The sequence below is a fragment of the Myotis nattereri genome (genome assembly GCF_964212035.1).
Source record: "Myotis nattereri genome assembly, chromosome: 1".
Lineage (NCBI taxonomy): Eukaryota > Metazoa > Chordata > Mammalia > Chiroptera > Vespertilionidae > Myotis > Myotis nattereri.
Window position 1 is genome coordinate 103,948,073 of NC_138075.1, and position 19,553 is coordinate 103,967,625.

At 37.0% G+C, this 19,553-nt stretch overlaps 1 protein-coding gene across 7 annotated transcripts in view; it reads right to left on the reverse strand.

Annotated features, from left to right (window-relative positions):
* The window catches only part of PARD3 (par-3 family cell polarity regulator), an 823,338-nt gene that overhangs the window by 240,077 nt on the left and 563,708 nt on the right, over nucleotides 1-19,553 (reverse strand). For all 7 annotated transcript variants that reach the window (XM_081109711.1, XM_081109709.1, XM_081109710.1 and 4 more), the window contains one exon: nucleotides 10,222-10,453. In XM_081109711.1, coding sequence (XP_080965837.1) covers nucleotides 10,222-10,453 — 232 coding nt within the window. The remainder of the gene's footprint in view (nucleotides 1-10,221; nucleotides 10,454-19,553) is intronic.

The window sequence follows — 19,553 nt, forward strand, 5'->3', positions numbered from 1 at the left end:
CTAACCAACTGAAAACACAGCTGCCATTTTCTGAGACAGGGAAGACTGACAGAAGTTTGTGGGAAAATGTCTGGAACTGAGCTGGGAACATGTTAAGTTCCAGATGCCTGGTTGACATATGAGTGAATATATTAAGATGGTTGGACCTCCAAATCTAGAGTTCACAGTGGTTTCCCGCATGGGAGTCATCTGTTCATAAGCTGTATTTAGAGCCCTGAGGCTCTCTTTCCTAGGAGTATAAAAATTCTGTGTTACTGAAAGGAGAAAAAGAGATGAGACTAAGGACTGAGTCCTGAGGCACTCCAATATCAGGAGAACACAGCTAGACACAGAATTGGCAAAGGGGACGAAACAATGTGCAGAGAGGAAGAAGGAGAAACAGTAAGGGTGATCTCCAAGGAAAGTAACAGCTGATGTGCCAAGTGCACCTGCAGTCCTGGGGTTGAGGATGTACAGGGAAGACTCACCCAAGAAGGGGCCATGGGTGATCTAGATGAGAACAGGTTTTATGAAACCATGGAGGATGAAGGTTTCATTGCAGGGAGTTTAAGAGAGAACTGGAAATGAAGACAACAAGTACAAATGTATCCAAAGGTTTGCTCTGAAGAGTGGAAGAGAAAATGAGGTAGCAGTTGAAAGGGTAGGTAGGGGAAGAGAGACTTGTCTCTGAGATAGAGAAAATAACAGCTGAGTGTAGGACAACGTGAAAATAGTCTAGTAGAGAAGGGCAATCCCTGATGATGTGGGAGAGAGAAGAATGAACTGTGGATAGGCACAAGTTCTGGAATAGGCAAGAAAGGATCAGAATGGGTTTGGGGGCATGGCCTTAGCGTAGAACAGAAATTTTCAATTGGTACGCCACAAGAATTTTTAAAATGAGCAATACCTGACTATTTAGTCAGGGGCACTGAACTCTTTTCCCTTAGATTGTCAAATAAAAAATGATAACAGCCAACACAACAATAGCTGTCCAGTATGAATGAATTAAAATTATACCTATTGTTTGTCAGATTGGCAAAATATATATATTTTTGGTATGTCACATGATTTTAGTAATTAGTCTATGTGTGCCATGAGTTGAAAAAGTTGAAAATTGCTGGCATAAAGCATGGTGGCTCACCCATCTATAATAATAAAAGGGTAATATGCTAATTAGATCGGACGTCTTCTTCCGGACATCCTTCCTGAAGAAGCTGGGACCGGAGGGAAGCCAGTGCCGGCAGCCAGGGGAAGGAAGGCCTACTCTTGCACGAATTTTCATGCATTGGGCCTCTAGTCCTAAAATAAAATGTTAAGCAGAAATGTTAATAGGAGACATGGTTATTTTGCTATGATATGAAATTTAATCCAATTTGTCTTCTGTTTCTAAATTGGCTATTATTAAAGATAGGTCAAAAGAAAACCATCTTATATTTAATTATGAAAGAGGTCACTTCCCCAGTGAATTCTTCAAAAAACTATTTGGAAGGATCAAACAATTACCTTTATATAATAACTAGGTGCCCGGTGAACAAAGATTCGTGCACTGGGGGTGGGTCCCTCAGCCCGACCTGCACCCTCTCCAATCTGGGAGTCCTTAGGGGAGCCTTCTTCAATCTGGGAATTTCTGTCTGTCTTTGCAATCATATGAGCAAATTGTCTGAGACCCCCAACCCAGTTTGGTTTGTTACTCACAGAATAATAGAGGCATTTTTTTTTTCCTTTGCTTCATTGGTGGAGATTTCCTGGAAGTTTTAGGATATCTTCCCTTTAATTTTTCCTAGGCATTCTGATTTTACTTATGTCTCTCACCTTTGCTTTCCCTCCATCCCCCATGGCAACAGTAACTTGCTCCAGGTTCACTTTGCTCTAGTCCAGTGATGGCAAACCTATGACACGCGTGTCAGAGGTGACATGCGAACTCATTTTTTTGGTTGATTTTTCTTTGTTAAATGGCATTTAAATATATAAAATAAATATTAAAAATATAAGTCTTTGTTTTACTATGGTTGCAAATATCAAAAAATTTCTATATGTGACATGGCACCAGAGTTAAGTTAGGGTTTTTCAAAATGCTGGCACGCCGAGCTCAAAAGGTTCGCCATCACTGCTCTAGTGTCTAGGACACTGGAGGTGACACGCGTGTCATAGGTTCTCCATCACTGGTCTAGGAGATCCGTCTGCCACCAGAACTACGATTCCCAGCATTCCTGGTGCTGCCCCCCCCCCCCCGGGCTTCCGCTTCAGGTCCTAGGGCTGCCACCAGAACTACTCTTCCAAAAATTCCTGGTGCTCCCCGCGCTCTTGGTTTTCTCTTCCTGCTCTGTCTCTGTCCCACGGCCTCCCACTCTGCCAAGTCCTCCAAGCTGCCAGCTCTCCCTCTCTGCTCTCTGTCTGGCTGCTTGGGAAGTCAAGTTCCCCAAGCTGCTCCACCCTCTGCCGGCTGTCCTGCTCTGCTCTCTGCCCAGTGGCTTTGGGGGGGCGTGGCTCCCTCGGTCACTGGGAGCGACTGAAGGAGCCATGTCCCTCAAGCTCTGGCTCTCCTCTCCACCCAGCGGCTTGGGGGAGCGACCAAGGGAGCCATGTCCCCCCCAAGCTACTGGCTCTCCCACTCTGCTCTTCGCCCAGCACCTGTGTATGCAAATTAACCCACCATCCTTGTTGGGTTAATTTACATACTCACTCCTGATTGGCTGGTGAGTGTAGTGGAGGGACAGTCAATTTACATGTCTCTCTCTTATTATATCAGATTTGTGCCATGATAAAAATACATTTAGAAATAACATGTTTTTGATCTATTATTTGTAATGTAAAAGATATAGAACTTCTAATGGTAACAAATAAAAAACATCAGATATAATATTGCCAATATATGTTGTGGTAAATGTCATTAGCCAAGCCTGTCTTCTAGTACATTTTTCAATGGTGTGATAGTATTTATTTACCCTGTGCTATTAGAGAGTGAATAGTCACTAGCCTTTGATTTTCACATCAGTTGCAAAAAAAAAAAAAAAAAAAAAGAATTCTATATTTTATCCAGTCTGAAATTGAAATTGACTTAGCATCTCAGAACTGTCAAAAATTTCTTTTACAAGAAGGTTTGCTTTGCAGAAACTATAAAGTAAGTGTCATTCATGATACTTGCAATCTATATTCATGCTGCAGGTCTATGGAAAAGAAACGTTAAAAAGCGTCAGGAAGGCCTCAGAAAGGCCTAGCTGTCATGCTCTGTGCCCCTCCGGCTCCCTTTGCAGTCAGCTTCAGTGCTGTAGAAGTCAGAGGCTCTCTGGTTAAAACTGCCAACAAGGAAAAGAAGAATACTTGAAGAGTAGAATATCAGCTACTCTAGAACTTGTCTTTGCTAACAGGTCAGGCTGACACTTATTTTCCTGTGTTAAAAAAAGGGAACCTCTGTTTACATTCAAATTAAAAGAAGCATACAGTAAGTACTTGGGATTTACAAATTTGGAACTTATTCCAAGGAAACCTCCCAATAGGTGTACTTATAGAACAATATGTGTTCTATTCCAGATGAAATAAGAAAACAAGTAAGATTATGCAGAATCATTCCCTTAGAGTTCAGTCTTTTCCATGACACAGTATTGCTTCTGTACCTCATTTGGATGAATTAAACTGCATTCCCTACATCCCAGCAGGTTGTACCAGATGCCAATTGATTTTACCAACACGAAACTGGTCATATTAATCCACAAGGCCTGAGTCATAAAAAACTACAAGTCCCAACACTTCTGACACAAACAAATAAACCCTGTTTTGTGTGTGTTCTTCCTATAATATAGGTAAATTCCACTTGGCAGAGTGGGGCGAGGGTGGGGTAGCAAGCTGCTACTATGTCTGCAGAGTGAAATCCTTCTCACGGCACACAACCCAATTCTCCAATACCCTTTTATTAAATGGTTTTCTTTTTCATCATCACAGTCATTTCTAAGTGGAATATAGTAACCATAAGGTTTTCAGACAAACAGAGCTAGCTAAATGCAATCTGTGTGTGAAATCCTGAGAGGCCATGAAAAACAAAGCCTTCTTCCCAGTAGAAAACTTCATTCTAAAGTAAGGACACTGATCTACCTGGGCCGGCACTTGGATCTGTGATTGGAGCACTTACCCAGGCAGACTCCAGAAACATTTAAATCACTCCAGAAACATTTCTATAGAAGTGTGTGCCTCCATTCCCTATGGTCTCAGCAAACCTTGGGATTACTGGTCAAAGTATCTCTACTTTTCCCATTGGAAGTACTTGCTGGCTCAGCCATCCCTGAACACAGATATTTATTTTCTTAACCCTTCATTTTTTATCTAAATTCCGTAACCCATGAAGGCACTTTTCTTTGCCCAAAAGTCACTTTCTAACTGGCCCACTTGGTCATCAACTGATGAGTGACTATCCCAATGGACACACCTCCTTGACCTTGAACTGTTCATCCGCTGCCTGCCTGTGTCCCTAGCCACTGACCTATATAATGAAACCAAATCGGTACATTGCATACTCTTGAAAGCATTGATTCTTACATCTGATTAGTGTGTTCTGATGATCACTGAATACGCCAGCAGCTAGGACTATGGTTTTCCACTATGAAAAGGGGCTAATAAAAATGATAGGAAAGAAAAACACTTCTCTGCCTTTCCAAGCAGTGATTTAAACACCAAGATTGAAATCAAAATAAAAAAGTTCCAAATTAACTAATATGGAAATTACTAAACCATCAACACTGCTGATGTCGTAAACAAAATTTGTCAACAGCCACTAAGAATTCATTAAAAGTAAATTTATTGTTTAAAAACAACTGTGCAACATGTGCTTTTCAAGCCATTTTTGAATCTGGTTTGTTGTTCATCTCTTCTCAGGCTTCAGTTTGGCAAGGCTGAACAAGAAACACGGTATAGACACACAGTTAGTACGCACAGATAAGGGAAGAAGCAATAGTAAATTGTGTTTTTTATTCTCTCAACAGTCTAAAAGGTATAATCCAACTACAACATTAACTTTTTTAAAATATATTTTTTAATTGATTTCAGAGAGGAAGGGAGAGAGAGATAGAAACATCAGGGCATGTGCCCTGACTAGGAATCAAACAGTGACTTCCTGTTTCATAGGTTGATGTTCAACCACTGAGCCAATACCAGCTGGTGTAACATTAACTTTTAAAATCTGATCATGTTCACTGTGTTCTGAAAACAATTATATTCTAAACCAAACAAGATTTTAAACTAAATGATCTATTTCTTCTTACAGAACTGAATAAACAATGCCACAGGGACTCAGGTCATCATTTTAAATGTAATTGGAGGATTCTATTTTAATAATGTGAATATTGCAACATTACTTTTGCTTGAGCTTCCATTGACATAGCTATAGCTATCACAAAAGGACAACAGCACAAATAACCTCATACGTGCACAGTAAGGTCAGCTCTAAGAACCTTCAGTGTATGCAATTCTTGGACATTCAAATTATAATAATTCTGAGTTTTCAAGAAAAGCAATATCAAATTGCACTTACTCTAGGGTTGAAAAAAAAGTATTTTTAAATGCTTAATATCTTGTTGATTATTCAAGTTGGAGATGGAAACAGGCAAAAACATGTTGCTCGATAATGCTGTTATTGGAGGTCAAGGTTTGACCTCAGTCTGGGCACATGCCCGGGTTGCAAACTTGATCGCCAGTGTGGGGCATCCAGGAGGCAGCCAGTCAATGATTTCTCTCATCATTGATATTTCTATTTCTCTCTCTCTCTCTCTCCCTTCTTCTCTGAAATCAATTTAAAAAATAATAATGCTATTATTTTCATTTAAAAAGGAACGCATTTAAAACATTACACAATAGATACTTGTCCCTCTTTGGTGCCAATTTCATAAAATTGCAGAATTCTCAGAAATATTTTAGAGTATTAAATTTGAATAGCCAAACATCTGAGAATCAAACATATACAGACTCAACAGTACAGCTGGTCCCCCCACTCTGTACTTTGCACTCAGAATGATTGCATTAAAAAATCATGTTACCTGTTCAGTAAGTACACACAGCTTTCTGAGCTACTAAGCCTCTTTAATTAAGGCAATAGGAGCTCCATACATGCAAAAGAAGATGTTATATATTCAAGGAGAAATTCATACAAACATGACACACTTTATATTTGTTATTTGATTCCTTATAGATTTAAAACTTGCATTAGGGCAACTTTGCACTTTATATACTCCATAATTTATAGACAGAATTCATATGACACAACATTCTTTCCCAAAGTTATCAATAATTAAATCCTTTTTGCCCCGGCCATATGGCTCAATGGGTTGGAATGTTGTCCTGTACAACCAAAAGGTTGGGGATTTGATTCCCAGTCAGGGCACCTAGGTTGCCAGTTCAATCCCTGGTCAGGGCATGTACAGGAGGCAATCAACTGATGTTTCTCTCTGTCTTCTCTCTTATCAATAAAAAAATATCCTCAGATGAAGATGAAAAATATTTTAGACTAAAAACAAAAATAATTAAATCATTTTTGTGAGTATCATTCAGTGTGTGAAACAGAAAACAACGTCATTTGTATATACAAATGAACTAAAATACCTGCTCCATGTTCCACAGCTTCCTCTCGTAGATAGTTTTAAAAATATGGTCCATCTATTAGGCCCTCATCAAATTTAACCAAAAATCATACATACACCCTATAGGGGTAGGAACAGAGTGTGTGGTTTGTTTGTTTTTTTCCAAGAGGTGTAGGGTGGGGGTGGGGTTGAGGCGGGGGGGGGGGGGGGGGGGGGGGGAGAAAAGCCTGTGAGCCAATCTTCGAAGGAAAACACATTATTATTTTCTCAAGCAACTAAAGAAAAAACAAACAAACCTTTTTCTATTATCTGAACCAAAACGCAGAAACAAAATCATAACACACACACACACACACACACACACACACTCCTGCTTTGTAGTTTAGGCCAACTATGAGCAAGCTATACTTGAATCTCCTTACAAACTATTCTAAAAAATCTATAGGCACATACACATTTTTATTAAGCTATTTAAAACCAACCTTGCTAAGGAAATCACATACTATTTAAAAGAACAAAGAGAAGGGAAGCGACTAATTTTAAAATCTTACTATTTTCCCTATGTTATTAAAAACACATAAAAGCATCAATCTGAGAGTCTATTAGTCTAAATAATTAGATCCAGTAGGTATAAAAGGCAGTAAAAAATATTTTAAAAAAACTAATAATGCTTTAAAAGTCTTCTGAAATACTATGGTGATATAATAATGGTATAAAGAAATGACTGAGAGCCAATAGTAAAACAAAAAGCTTATTTTATGTTTAATAAATTATTCTCAACTCATTTCCAAGGAGAGTGTTTGGTAAGCTTCAACCATTTCCCAGACAGATGAAGCACTGGTTTGCAGTCAGAAAGAAGACAGTCACGATCAAGAAAAGTAGACAAGATAGAAGAACTCTGCTTAAGTCATATTTACATTCTCCATGGTGAGGGGAAGCCAAGTTTGCCACCCCAAAATATGCCCCTTTTTAAGACATTATTTTAAGCTAGTTATTTTTAAGGAATGACAGAATCAGGAAAAACCTTTGGTCTTCCCTCTAACTGTCTAAAAGAATTTAGATAGAGGACTTGCTCTAAAGGAGCAATTATCACAGATAACTATATTTTAATATGAACTAGTGTGATAGGGAGGAACCTATCAAGAGCCATTTAGTTAGTCCTTTCTGTGTCCCACTGTTAAAGAGGCAGGTTCCATGTTCTTAGGGACCTCATATGTGTATAGGTAATAAATCTGGTCATTTTCTCTTATTAATCTGTCTCATGTTAATTTTGTTCATTTCTCCAACTGGAAGAACTTAGAAGGGTAGCAGAGAATTTATTTTTCTTCCCCATGTGGTGTGGTGCTCTCCTGGGAGAAAAAGCTCAGTTTTGTGGAATTCACATACTTCCATGGTGTAAGTCCTCCCACAAGCTGGCAGCATGATGTCCCAGAGCTGAAGCCGAGAAGAGCACACCATATAGTACTAGCACCATGCCGACACAATCAGTGTAAATAACCTCAGAAGCAGAGATTATAGTAAAATGTAATAAAATAATTAGGAAGTGACAGTTTTTGAGTATTTTATAGAACTTATTTTTTTTGTAATGGTTGTATTTAACAACTGGCTGGCAAAAATCCCTAAAAATTGAACAACTGGCTTTCACAAGCCAATGTAGGCTGACTCTAGCAGACCATTTATATGTTATATACCCAGAAAAGTATAGACATCTCTCATTTTCTTAACAGCCATTCTTAAATACTGGAAGAACACAAACTTAATTCTTAGAAAAAACTCTCAGCCCTGGCACCTAAACACAGAAGTTGATTTTCAAGAATACCCAAGCCTTCAGAGTATAAATGGGTCCACTTCCTCATCACAAAGCTGGTTACAGGTATAAGCTATAATATTTGATCTAAAAAAAACATCGTATAGTATTTCACAGAACTTGCAGCAAAAAGAAGGTTGAACTGTGTTGTACTTCAGGGTCCCTTTGAAACAATATATATTTCCCCACGGCCCTGACACTCTCCACTCCTCTGGCCCTCAGAAGAAAACTCTACTATAAGGTCTCTCTGATTCTGGAGTTACAAGTTAAAAAAAAAAAAAGCATTTATAATTAAAATAATTTATAAACAAACTAAAAGTTTGCTTATTCTCTATTCCATGAGAATAACAGAGCACTGTGTCTATTAGATAAATGTTAGCTGATGAATAAAAACTAACAAGCCATTAGCTTTCAATAAGACTTAGGGATGAAACCCTGGAAATGTGACTGGGCTCTAAGTGGGCTCTGTAAGTCTAAGGGGAGACTTGCTCCCCTTTCATATTCTCTAATTTGAAGACAGTAGTATAAAATCCTCCATTTTTAATTGATAGGCACCACCTTATTTCTGTGTGTTATGTAGGTGACCATTTATGAGCTGTCAGTTTGCATATAAGGAATGAAAAAACCCCTGGCTAACGAAGAAACTGAAATAAAGTGGCAATTAAGGCAACTTCACCCCAAGTGTTCTTGGACATGGAATATAATGAAAAATGATGATCTGACTGAAAATGGATTCAGAAGAATCAGTATATAAGCAAGAAAAACTAATGTAAAACTAAGAAAAACCCAGTGTTATGAGGCACTGGAGATGGAAATCCAACTGTATTTAAATTAAAACTGACAGGGCGAATAGACCAGGTTTTGTGTTATCTCCATCTATAGCTTACTTCTTTCATGCAATTAACTTAATCAGACATCTACAGAACATATCTATTGTGAAGGCAGGATCCTAAGTCCTCAATTTTGTAGGCTTGACATATCTATAATTCCTTGAGTTACTGAGGGCAACTTCAGGATCATCAATAAAAAATTTCTGTGAAAAGAAAAGCTCATTCACATTTTCAATTAAAAAAGGAAGGGATTCATAATGTAGGATAACTACTTTTTGAAGAGTTGAATGATTATGCTGTATGTTTTCAAATTTAAAATATCATCATATGTTTAAGGGTTTAATTTATGCAACAATCAACTAATCTTTATATTGCACATTAAAGACCTGAATATTATTGTTCACATTAGATGAACAATTATGGAAGAGTTGCAGTGCAACTTAAGAAAAACTTGTCACTTTTATTGTGTGGCAATGATTTGTAAAGCATGATATGCTAAGTAATCCTATGATATAATTTAGGGACACAAAAACTTCTGTCAGAAAACAGCTAGAGACTACATTTAATTAAACTTTTACTATTGAAATAACATAAATTAATCAACACATTTTAATTAAACCTTTATTTGTAAGATTTTTTATTAGACTTGTTATTAATGAACGTTAAATGCTACCTCTAACTTGAACTCTATGTTAAATTTAAATAATGAACCATTGTTCATACTCACAAAAGAACAAACACTACTTTAACAGTCTTTTTTCTCAATGGGGCTGTTACTCTTATGCATAGCTAAGATATAGACTTGTCCCTCCTTCCTCTCTATAGTCATTTCCATAGTTGGCAAGATATCATCTTTAAGGTTGATAAAATGGTTTAAAATAACGAAAGTGAAACCATTAAGAATATAGCAATGAAGTAGCTAAGACTGAAAAGAATTTTGGTTAACCTCAAACAATGTTTTCAAATTTGTGTTTTAGTATTTCTTATTAACCTCATATATATATCTTGAGGAATGATCCAATTTGGGTTGGTAAAGACTTACCTGAACATGTCTCCTAGACCTTTCAGCATTCCCTTCTTGGCTTTCATTTTATCCTTTTCCTTATCTCTATCTTTTTTCTTCTCTTTTCCAGTTTTATCCTTTCTCCTATTAATCTTATCTCCTTTCTCTTGGTTTCCATTCATTTGTCTTTCCAGAGAATATGAAGGCTGGTCACTGGCTGTGGACACAGACTCTCTCCCTGATCTTGAGCTTTCTTCTGTGTCTTCTTCCACTTGGAAGGAAACAAAAACAAAAACAGATAAGGAATACCATGAACCAAAGGAACAAAAATAAGGAAGCTAAAATATATGTGAGGATTTTATTTTCCCACATGTTGTACTGTACAGTCCTGCTATTAACATGGGTTGCAGTGCTGTTTACTTTTGCATGGAATTAAAACTGAATATGTGATGTGGATGACTTCTATGCACATGTGTATCCCTACGGGAAAATGATGTGCCAATAGAGCTGCTTTTCAGTCAGGTGCTGATTTCCCTGGAGTAACATCTTACTTGACACAGAACATGTATTGCTGTGGGAACTGGCTGGTCCTCAGCACAGATCCGTAATGGTCCTTTTTACATATTTGCAAAATGAAAATAAGCAGTCCTTCCCCAAGTGCTTACACTCCTCCTGGGTAAGGATGAAGTGGATCCACTCTGGCCCCTCATTAATGGATTATACCACTCTCTAATTAGCACACCAATGGTAGCACAAGAAATTGTTTCCTCAGGCTCCCAAACATGTCTATTTGTCATTTCTACAAACAGGCTGGATCTTCATAGCCTCTGCAGCTTTTATTTATGTTTTTATTAAAAAGGCAACATCACAAGGAAATGGTACTACATCTTCTAATCCTAAATAATTTTGCATGTGAGTCTACACAAAGACAGGTAAACAATTGGATAGAGTCATGAAAAGGTGTGATTCAATAACCTCTTACTCCTCTGAACTTTGTAGATAAAAGCTGTACTTATAACAAGATTCCAATCTTTGAACCAACATTTCATAAGAATATGGTCCAATACCCCAAACTGTTTGCATTTGAAAGAATGACAAGTAACTCAGAGTGGGTTTCCACCTACCAAAAAACCTTTCAGAATTTAAGTTGGGAAGCAATAGATACACATATTCAGCCATTCTCATTAGATCTTTTCTGAGATTAATTGCCTATGGTTTGGGGCTTTGTGTTACCCCTTGAATTCAGAGGTCATCTTTTTTTTCTCCAGCAACAAACAAAGTATGAATCAATATTTTTAAGCTTCTTCTAATGTAGAGCCAAATAGAACAGTTAGGCCTCTTCTTTGTCTGTCACAAAGAACAGATCTCTAAATAAAGTTAATATATCTTCAAATAAATTCAGTGAGGGGCACTTAAGTTAGCAATACACAATAACAAGAGTATAATAAGACATATTAAAACAAACTCAATATCTTAGTGTTATGCTACTAAACCCCACACATCTGACAAGAGACTATCAAATGATGACATGAGTACAGCCAACTGATACTTTTATTAATGCCAGCTATTTACCATAATACTAAAATAATTCTTTTTGTTGACACATTTGGTTAAAACATGAGCCAACATATTTCCCATTCCAGCTGGTTATACCCTAGGTCTAGCCAAAGAGTAAGAACATCACCGAGTCTAAATCCAGGCGGTACTCTGGAGGTCATTTAGACCAACTTCTTCCTCTAAATGCTGAGGAAACAGAAAGATCTGGGTCCAGCACACTCCCCGCCTGGGGATCTTTCTATTATGATATCCTTGTACAGTTGTACTTTAGCAAGACCTTCATGAATTTTTAGTCAACTCTGTTTGTAATTGCTAGATTCTATGCTTCATTCAGCATATATTTCAACCAGTCATTACACAGTCTTCCCAGAAGATAATTACAGCAGTCAGAAATATATTTCAGAAACCTGTTGTCAATCCTATGGTAACTGAATACTGTGATTTGTGGCTCACATTGATGAAATCACTCAAGAAGCAAGGTCAATTGTGCAGTGGCTCTAGGATGGGTTAGCAACTGTAAAAATGACTTCAGAAAGATTGACCCTTTTCTGTACTGAGTTATCTAAATGTGAGCCACTCTCTTCTTCCAATGAAAATGGCAGGTTTTTTAAAAAAATTGTTTCTTTAACTCTTTTTCAACTAATGCATAAATAGAAATTGTGCAGATTTATTGGAGGAAGCCAGTTACAATTTTCAGATGGCCAATGCTAGTAAAAATCCATAGCCTTGCAAATAAATGCTGAGCTAAGGCTGTAATTTTTTGTGGTCTACATAGAGGAGGGAAAGAATATTCTGGCCTAGTGTCTCAAGAGCAGTGATGATGAACCTACGACACGCGTGTCAGAGGTGACACGCGAACTCATTTTTTGGTTGATTTTTCTTTGTTAAATGACATTTAAATATATAAAATAAATATCAAAAATATACATCTTTGTTTTACTATGGTTGCAAATATCAAAAAATTTCTATATGTGACACGCACCAGAGTTAAGTTTTTCAAAATGATGACACACCGAGCTCAAAAGATTCCCCATCACTGCTCAAGAGCTTGCTAATCATGTGAAGCTGTTTCAATGACAGCCCCCCAGGAGAATGTAAATATAGCTTTAGTAGGGCTGCAGCACCTTGTCAATACCCTTGATATGGCTATGCTCTGATTGGCAATCACTCCCTCAACCTTTTGGGAAATAGTTGTGGCCTCAACTTTGAGATAATTGACCAAATCACTATAAAACAATTCTCAAACGTTCTTGGGAGCTACAAACCTAGGTCGGTTGTTATACTTAAATTAAACAGATGGATGGTAGTGGATTTTCTAAACTTTACAACTTGCAAAACTCCTTTTACCTATACTTCCATATCTGTAACAAACTTTTATTGTCACACTTCACATATGTCTGTCTCCCACTCTCTAAGCTCCTAAAATGAGGAATGCCAGGCAGACAGCAACTGCTCATAAAAGATTGTTTAAATCAAAGATTACTGGTACCTGACTCATGACTTTATCCCAACCACACAAGCATTTATGCAGTCTCTGGGTATTGCCATTCCTCTCGCTTCAGAACAATGCCCACTCTTCTCTAATAAAGCCTGAAAAAACTGGCCAGACCCCAACTACAGTAACACCGGGAAGGCCCATTATACACTTGATTCTTGAACAACATGGGGTTTAGAGGCACCAACTTCCACACAGTCAAAAATCCACATGTAACTTTCACTCCCCCAAAACTTAACTGCTAATAGACTACTATTGACTGAAGCCTTACTGATACCATAAGCAGTCAATTTACAGCTTTTGTATAGCATATATTACATACTGTGTTACAATAAAGTAAGCTAAAGAAAAGAAAATGTTATTAAGAAAATCATAAGAGAAAATACACTTACAGTACTGTACTTATTTACTGAAAAACACCCATGTGTTAGTGGACCTGGGTAGTTGAAACTTACAATGTTTAAGGGTCAACTGTAATTGCTTCGGCTCTCATCAGTTTCTGGTATATTTTTATGATATTATTGCTAGTGCTGTATGTATTGTCTAATGGATTACACAACCTTCATCAATGTTCGAAACTATAAAAAAATGCGCCCAGTAAATGTAAACGACTTTGTCTTCCACAACAGCCATCACCATAACTCATGAATGCTAGTTCTCAGCCTGATAGTTGGCAGAAGTACAGGGCATATGTCTGCTCTTGGCTTGGTAATAGAATAAAGGCAGAGCCATCACAACTAACTGTGCACTGAAGTTACATTTGTTGCCAATTCTTCTCATAATCACAGTAATTTTCTGGTGTATGTAATACCAATTATTTTATAAATTGGGTGAAACAGAGAAAATTAGTATTAAATCATTTATTAACTTTGGGTTTTATAAACACATTTGATAAAATAAAATATCCTAGCTCAGTTTCCTGCCCCAAGCCAGTGAACTATTTAAGATGATACTTGGACATTTGAGAATTGTTTATACTTAATTTGAACATTCTAATTTTGATAATACATTATCACAGAAATTCTTCTGGGGGTGTACGTATTTCACTAATCCATTTGATGCTAACTAATTAAAAGTATTTAGCAATATGTAGCTTCATATGTACAAACATAAGATGTTCTTTTAAAGTATTGCATTACATATGTTTCAAAGTCTAAATTTATTTGATAGGGGGAAAAATAGGAATATCTCACTTTACCCCATAAGATTACTCTTTTAAAAACTTGAACTGGCTACACATGCTTAATTTATATATATGTGTAAATATATATAATCATACTCAAGGTCCCTGATATACTAGTCAGGTTATTTTAAAGTTTTAAAATTATTTCTGTACATTTAATACTAGCTTTATAATAAGATACAACTCAACATTCATAAAATAAGAAACCATATAAATAATTTTTCAAGTAAGAAAACTACTGAGAATATATTAGCAACAAATGGCTTGATTTATGTGTTCACACAGAAAATTACAGTGCAAGAACTAACCATAAACCTTTATTTAGATAATTTACTATTTTAAGTGGTATATAAATTTTACAATTTTTCTCTTTAATTTTGCTCATCTTTACAGATTATTACCTTTCCTTTTGCAGAGAGCCTACACAAAGAAATATGATCTCCTTCCAAACAAATAGAAATTTCTATTTTTGATGAACATTTATGCCTATTCTAACTAACTCTATGCACTGAACTATCAGCTATTTTCCCATGTGATTACCTATAACAGATATTCTCAAGTTTCTCTTTTTAAAGAAGTTATAATGTGAAGCTGCTTATTTATCTTTAATGCAGCACACTCATTGTACAATTAAGACATTTAATTACCATGTTTTCAACAAATGCAAATAAAGCTCAATTAAAATTCTAGTCTGTGTTACAAATTAAGCTACTCAATTCTGCAAGGTATCCTGTTAGGACTGAGTCACCAAGAAGTTTAGAAAAAACTGTTAATGATTATGGAAAAAATGACTTCAGATTTCAATTGAAACCCAAGGTTCTGTACCTTATGCCATAAATAAATATTTCTATCTAGTCATCACAAGCAGTATATTGTCAAAAGCTGACTATGAGCCACATGGTCAATGATCTTCCCCACACCCTCACCATTAAGAAGCAATGCTATTGTTGATCTCTGCTGGTTGCTTATTCAAAACCCAATTTCCCTTTCTTCTTCCTAATGGGACTCTGACTGTGTTCAGGAATGCAATCTAGCTCCAAAGGGTAAATCCATTATAAAGTTTACATGAGACAAACTTATTGATTTATTAGCCCAGTGTTATTATTACCCAGAATAACCCCATTAATCTGAACGGACATATTACATGCTTGGGAAGATGGCTCACTCCCTTCTGTTGGATATGAACAAGAAAGTAAAACACCTCTGCAGTTACCCTCTGGATTGTGAACAGTACAACCAAAGGGGCAGAAAGATGTTGGTCTTTGATAACAAAGTTAAGGCTGCGGAATCAATAATCCCTGAAACTGCCCAACTAACTCTAGAATTCAGTTATGTAAGACTGTATTTTCTAATGGTGCAAAGTGTTCTGAATTGGATTTTCTATTGAATGCAACTAAAAGCATCCTAATAAGTACATTATATAAATCAGACTTTACAGCAACTTTGAAATATCTACAATGCTATTTATCACAAGTGTAAGATTTAACAGTGCATGTCATTATAGGCAGCTCTGACAATTTTACTATAATTAAATAATTTGTTCAGATTTTTTACTAGAGTTCAATGAATTGTTCAATAGGTATAAACAGAAGAATACAAAATAAAAATGATAGCATTACTTCTTATTCAATAGTAAACAAGTACTCCCCTCTGCAGGCACAGCCCAAAGAAGCATCCTTAAATATTTGTTGAGTGAATGAAAGAGTGAATAAAAAGCCAACCATGTGAAAACTATTCTTTATTACTTCCGATTTATAAAGAACAGTGCATGAAATCCATGCACATTAGAAGGGGATTAATTAAAGGAAATATTTTAATATTGCTATTTGCCCTTTCTCTATAATAGAAGTGTCAGAGATGAAAGAAAATTATCAAAATGTATATGAAAATCTTCCTCCTGTTAGAGTCTGGGGCATGCTGTGGGACCCAAAGTCAAGTCCCCACCCACCCATGGCGCCTCAAAATTGCGTGAGATCCAGACCCAGCCGGCCCCACCCTTGTCAAGCCCTGCCAGGCAGAGGGGCGCAGCCTCAGGTCCCCTGGCCCAGCACCGGGCAGGGGGCACAGTCTCAGGTCCCCCGTCAAGCCCCACTGGGCAGGGGGCACAGCTTCAGGACCCCTGGCACTGGGGTGGGGGGCACGGCCTGAGGTCGCTCGGTCCGGGGTGGGGGGAGCAGCCTGAGGTCCCCCGACCCAGCACCAGGACAAGGGGCGCACCTTTAGGTTCGCTGTCAAGCCCCGCTGAGCAGGGGGCACAGCCTCAGGTCCCCGGCCTGGTGCTGGAGTGGGGGGCACAGTCTGAGGTCCCTTGTCAAGCCCCACTGGGCGGGGGCGCAGCCTCAGGTCCCCTGCCCTGACCCAGCGCCACGCAGCCTCAGGTCCCTATTGATTGCTCATTAAGGCTCGTTAAGGGAACTCGGCCTCTGCTGTGGGTGCAGTTATCTTGTGTTATGGAAACCCCGCCTCCACTGTGGGTACTGCCACCTTTGTGATGGTCAATTTGCATATTCCCTCTTTATTAGATAGAATTACCCCCAATACTGGAAATACTTAATGATAGAAACAAGTATTTTTTGAATAATTTATAATTTACTTTGGAAGACAAAGGATTGAACATAATAATTATAAACAGGATGACACAGTCTTCAGAATCTATCTTCATAAAACAAAACTTAAAATAATTTTAAGTTAAAATAAGACATTAGTAATGGAAAATTTCACTATACTTAGCAAATCCACTGATTACTACTAATTTCTATTGATAAGTGTTAAATAAAACACAATGTAACAAAAATAAGTGAGGACTAGACTTCTGGGCAATGCAAAGTCCTGTGTAGAATTTAAAAACATTGGAGATATATTACTATTTTTTTATTTTAGTTGAATATTTTGACTTTGGAAAAGGAGGAAAGATGTAGAAAATGAACAGCTAGTGATACAGATGGTGTCCGATAACAGGGTCTGCTTTTCTGGACTCTGACTTTTAATATTAGAATGATGAGCTACTGACAATGGAAAAACTCAGCTTTTTTAGAACACTATTAAAAAAAGAACCCATACACACAAACCTGGCATGAAATATGAAGAATTAAGAAGCTTTTCTACTTAAATGTGGGGTAGAAATAATAACTGAAGAACCAAGAGTATGAGCATGAAAGAAAAAAAAAAAGATATGAAAGAACTGGGTGATATTTATCCATTGATAAATATAGAAGAGGTTTCAGCAACTGGAGGAAAGTTCAAAAAAATAATTACTAAGACATTCTATTCTAAAAGTACATTTTATATATCTCAGTTTATGTTGGGGTGGGACTATGTGGGAAGATAAAAACAGTAAGATCACTCTCCCAAAGAATGTTACAGTTATTACCATAAACAATTCTTCACTTCTACTCTACAGTCTAAACTTCTCTATAATGCTTTCTCCAAATGAACCAGGTAAAATGCTCATGAAGATACTGGTAGAATAACACCTCCATTATTTCACCCTTCCCAAGAGAGGGCTGCAGAACAAGTACAATGAGGGTAACACCCTCAATTTTCTGAATCATTGTAAAATTGCTTTTGGTATCCAGCCAATTTTTATACTCAATGAAGGTCCACAATGGATATGGTTTCCAGTCCATGGGGACAATGTACAAGGAAGCTGAAGGCTTTCCTTTCAACAGACAGAATTGACTGGTTACATAATCAAAATGGTAGCATTCATAATAACCCTGCTATTGAAACTGAAATTTTATTTTATCAAAGGAGTGAGCTTGGTGTCAAATTTATGTTTTAACATTATACAAATATTAGTAATAGTGGCAAGGAAAGACATTCCAGGTTACTGCTATGACTTTGTTAAGTGAAAAACAAAACAAAAAATAAATAACAAAAATTTACAAATGTGATAAATAGTAAATGGTTAGCAATACCCTATTTTGATATTTATTGAGAATTCAAAATGGCTGTTCCCCCTAGTCCAATGCTCTTAAATCCCATGCCACCCAATCCATATAGGGCACTCACAAAAATTTCCTAATTAAAAAATGTGTATATAGTAAAATCTCAATATAAGAGACTAATTCTGGGAGGGAGAGTCTATTAAAGCTGAAAGTCCATTGTATAACAAAGTAGGCTTTCTGAATGCATATGTTAAATAATTGACAAGTTAGTATTCCTATTTTTACTTATGTAGACACGTTTGTATAATTAAAATTAAGTATGTATGAAAGTTTAATTTTACAGAATAGTTTTCTATATGTATTACTGTAATTTTTAATTTATACTGAACAATGCGTGCATTTACCAGTCATCATGAGTAAACAAATGCACACAACTGGGGTGTGGCTTAGTGCATGTCAGAACATGGGCCTGCATGCCTTAAAACTGCTACAGAAAATCACACCGACAACAGAACCAACTACCACGTGTGATGTGGTGTGATCACGTGCTAATCATCTGCCGAACATTTATGTATGTAGACTGTAGTTGTAGATATGGAATATTTATTTATGTCGGTGAAATTACTAGTGTTTTATCCCAACACAAGGCCTATTTGCTAAAATATGTTTAAAATAACAGTAATTAATAACAAAAAAAATAACCTGTTAATTTAATTATAAGAAAATCTTGTTTAAAAGCATTTTAAAATTAACAGGGTATTAATTTTCACATATGACATATGGACCAGAAATTTTATTCCTTAAATCTGAAGTTTTTAAAATCAAGATCCACAAAACTGAGGGCTTACTGTACTACTGTTTCAGACACTACATTCTATATAATCACTTAGGGCTTTAGAAAGTCAAGTGAACCCTGGCCAGTGTGGCTCAGCTGGTTGGGCAGTCTCCTGAGCCAGGACACATGCCTAGGTTGCAGCAAGGTCCCTGGTGGGGGCTATGCAGGAGGCAGCCTATCAATGTTACACTCTCACATCCATGTTTATTTCTTGCTCTCCCTCTCTCTAAAAATCAATTTTTAAAAAAGTCAAGGAAAAACTAGGTTATTTAGAAAAAGGTTCCTTGCCTTGAAGAAGAAGGTCTAATGTACACATGAAAGGAGGAAAGTTTGAGGGCAGTAAGAAGATACACCTCACTGAAAGCGCATGGTTTGGGCAAGAATGTGCATGGAAGCTTGGCGGACTGAGAATAA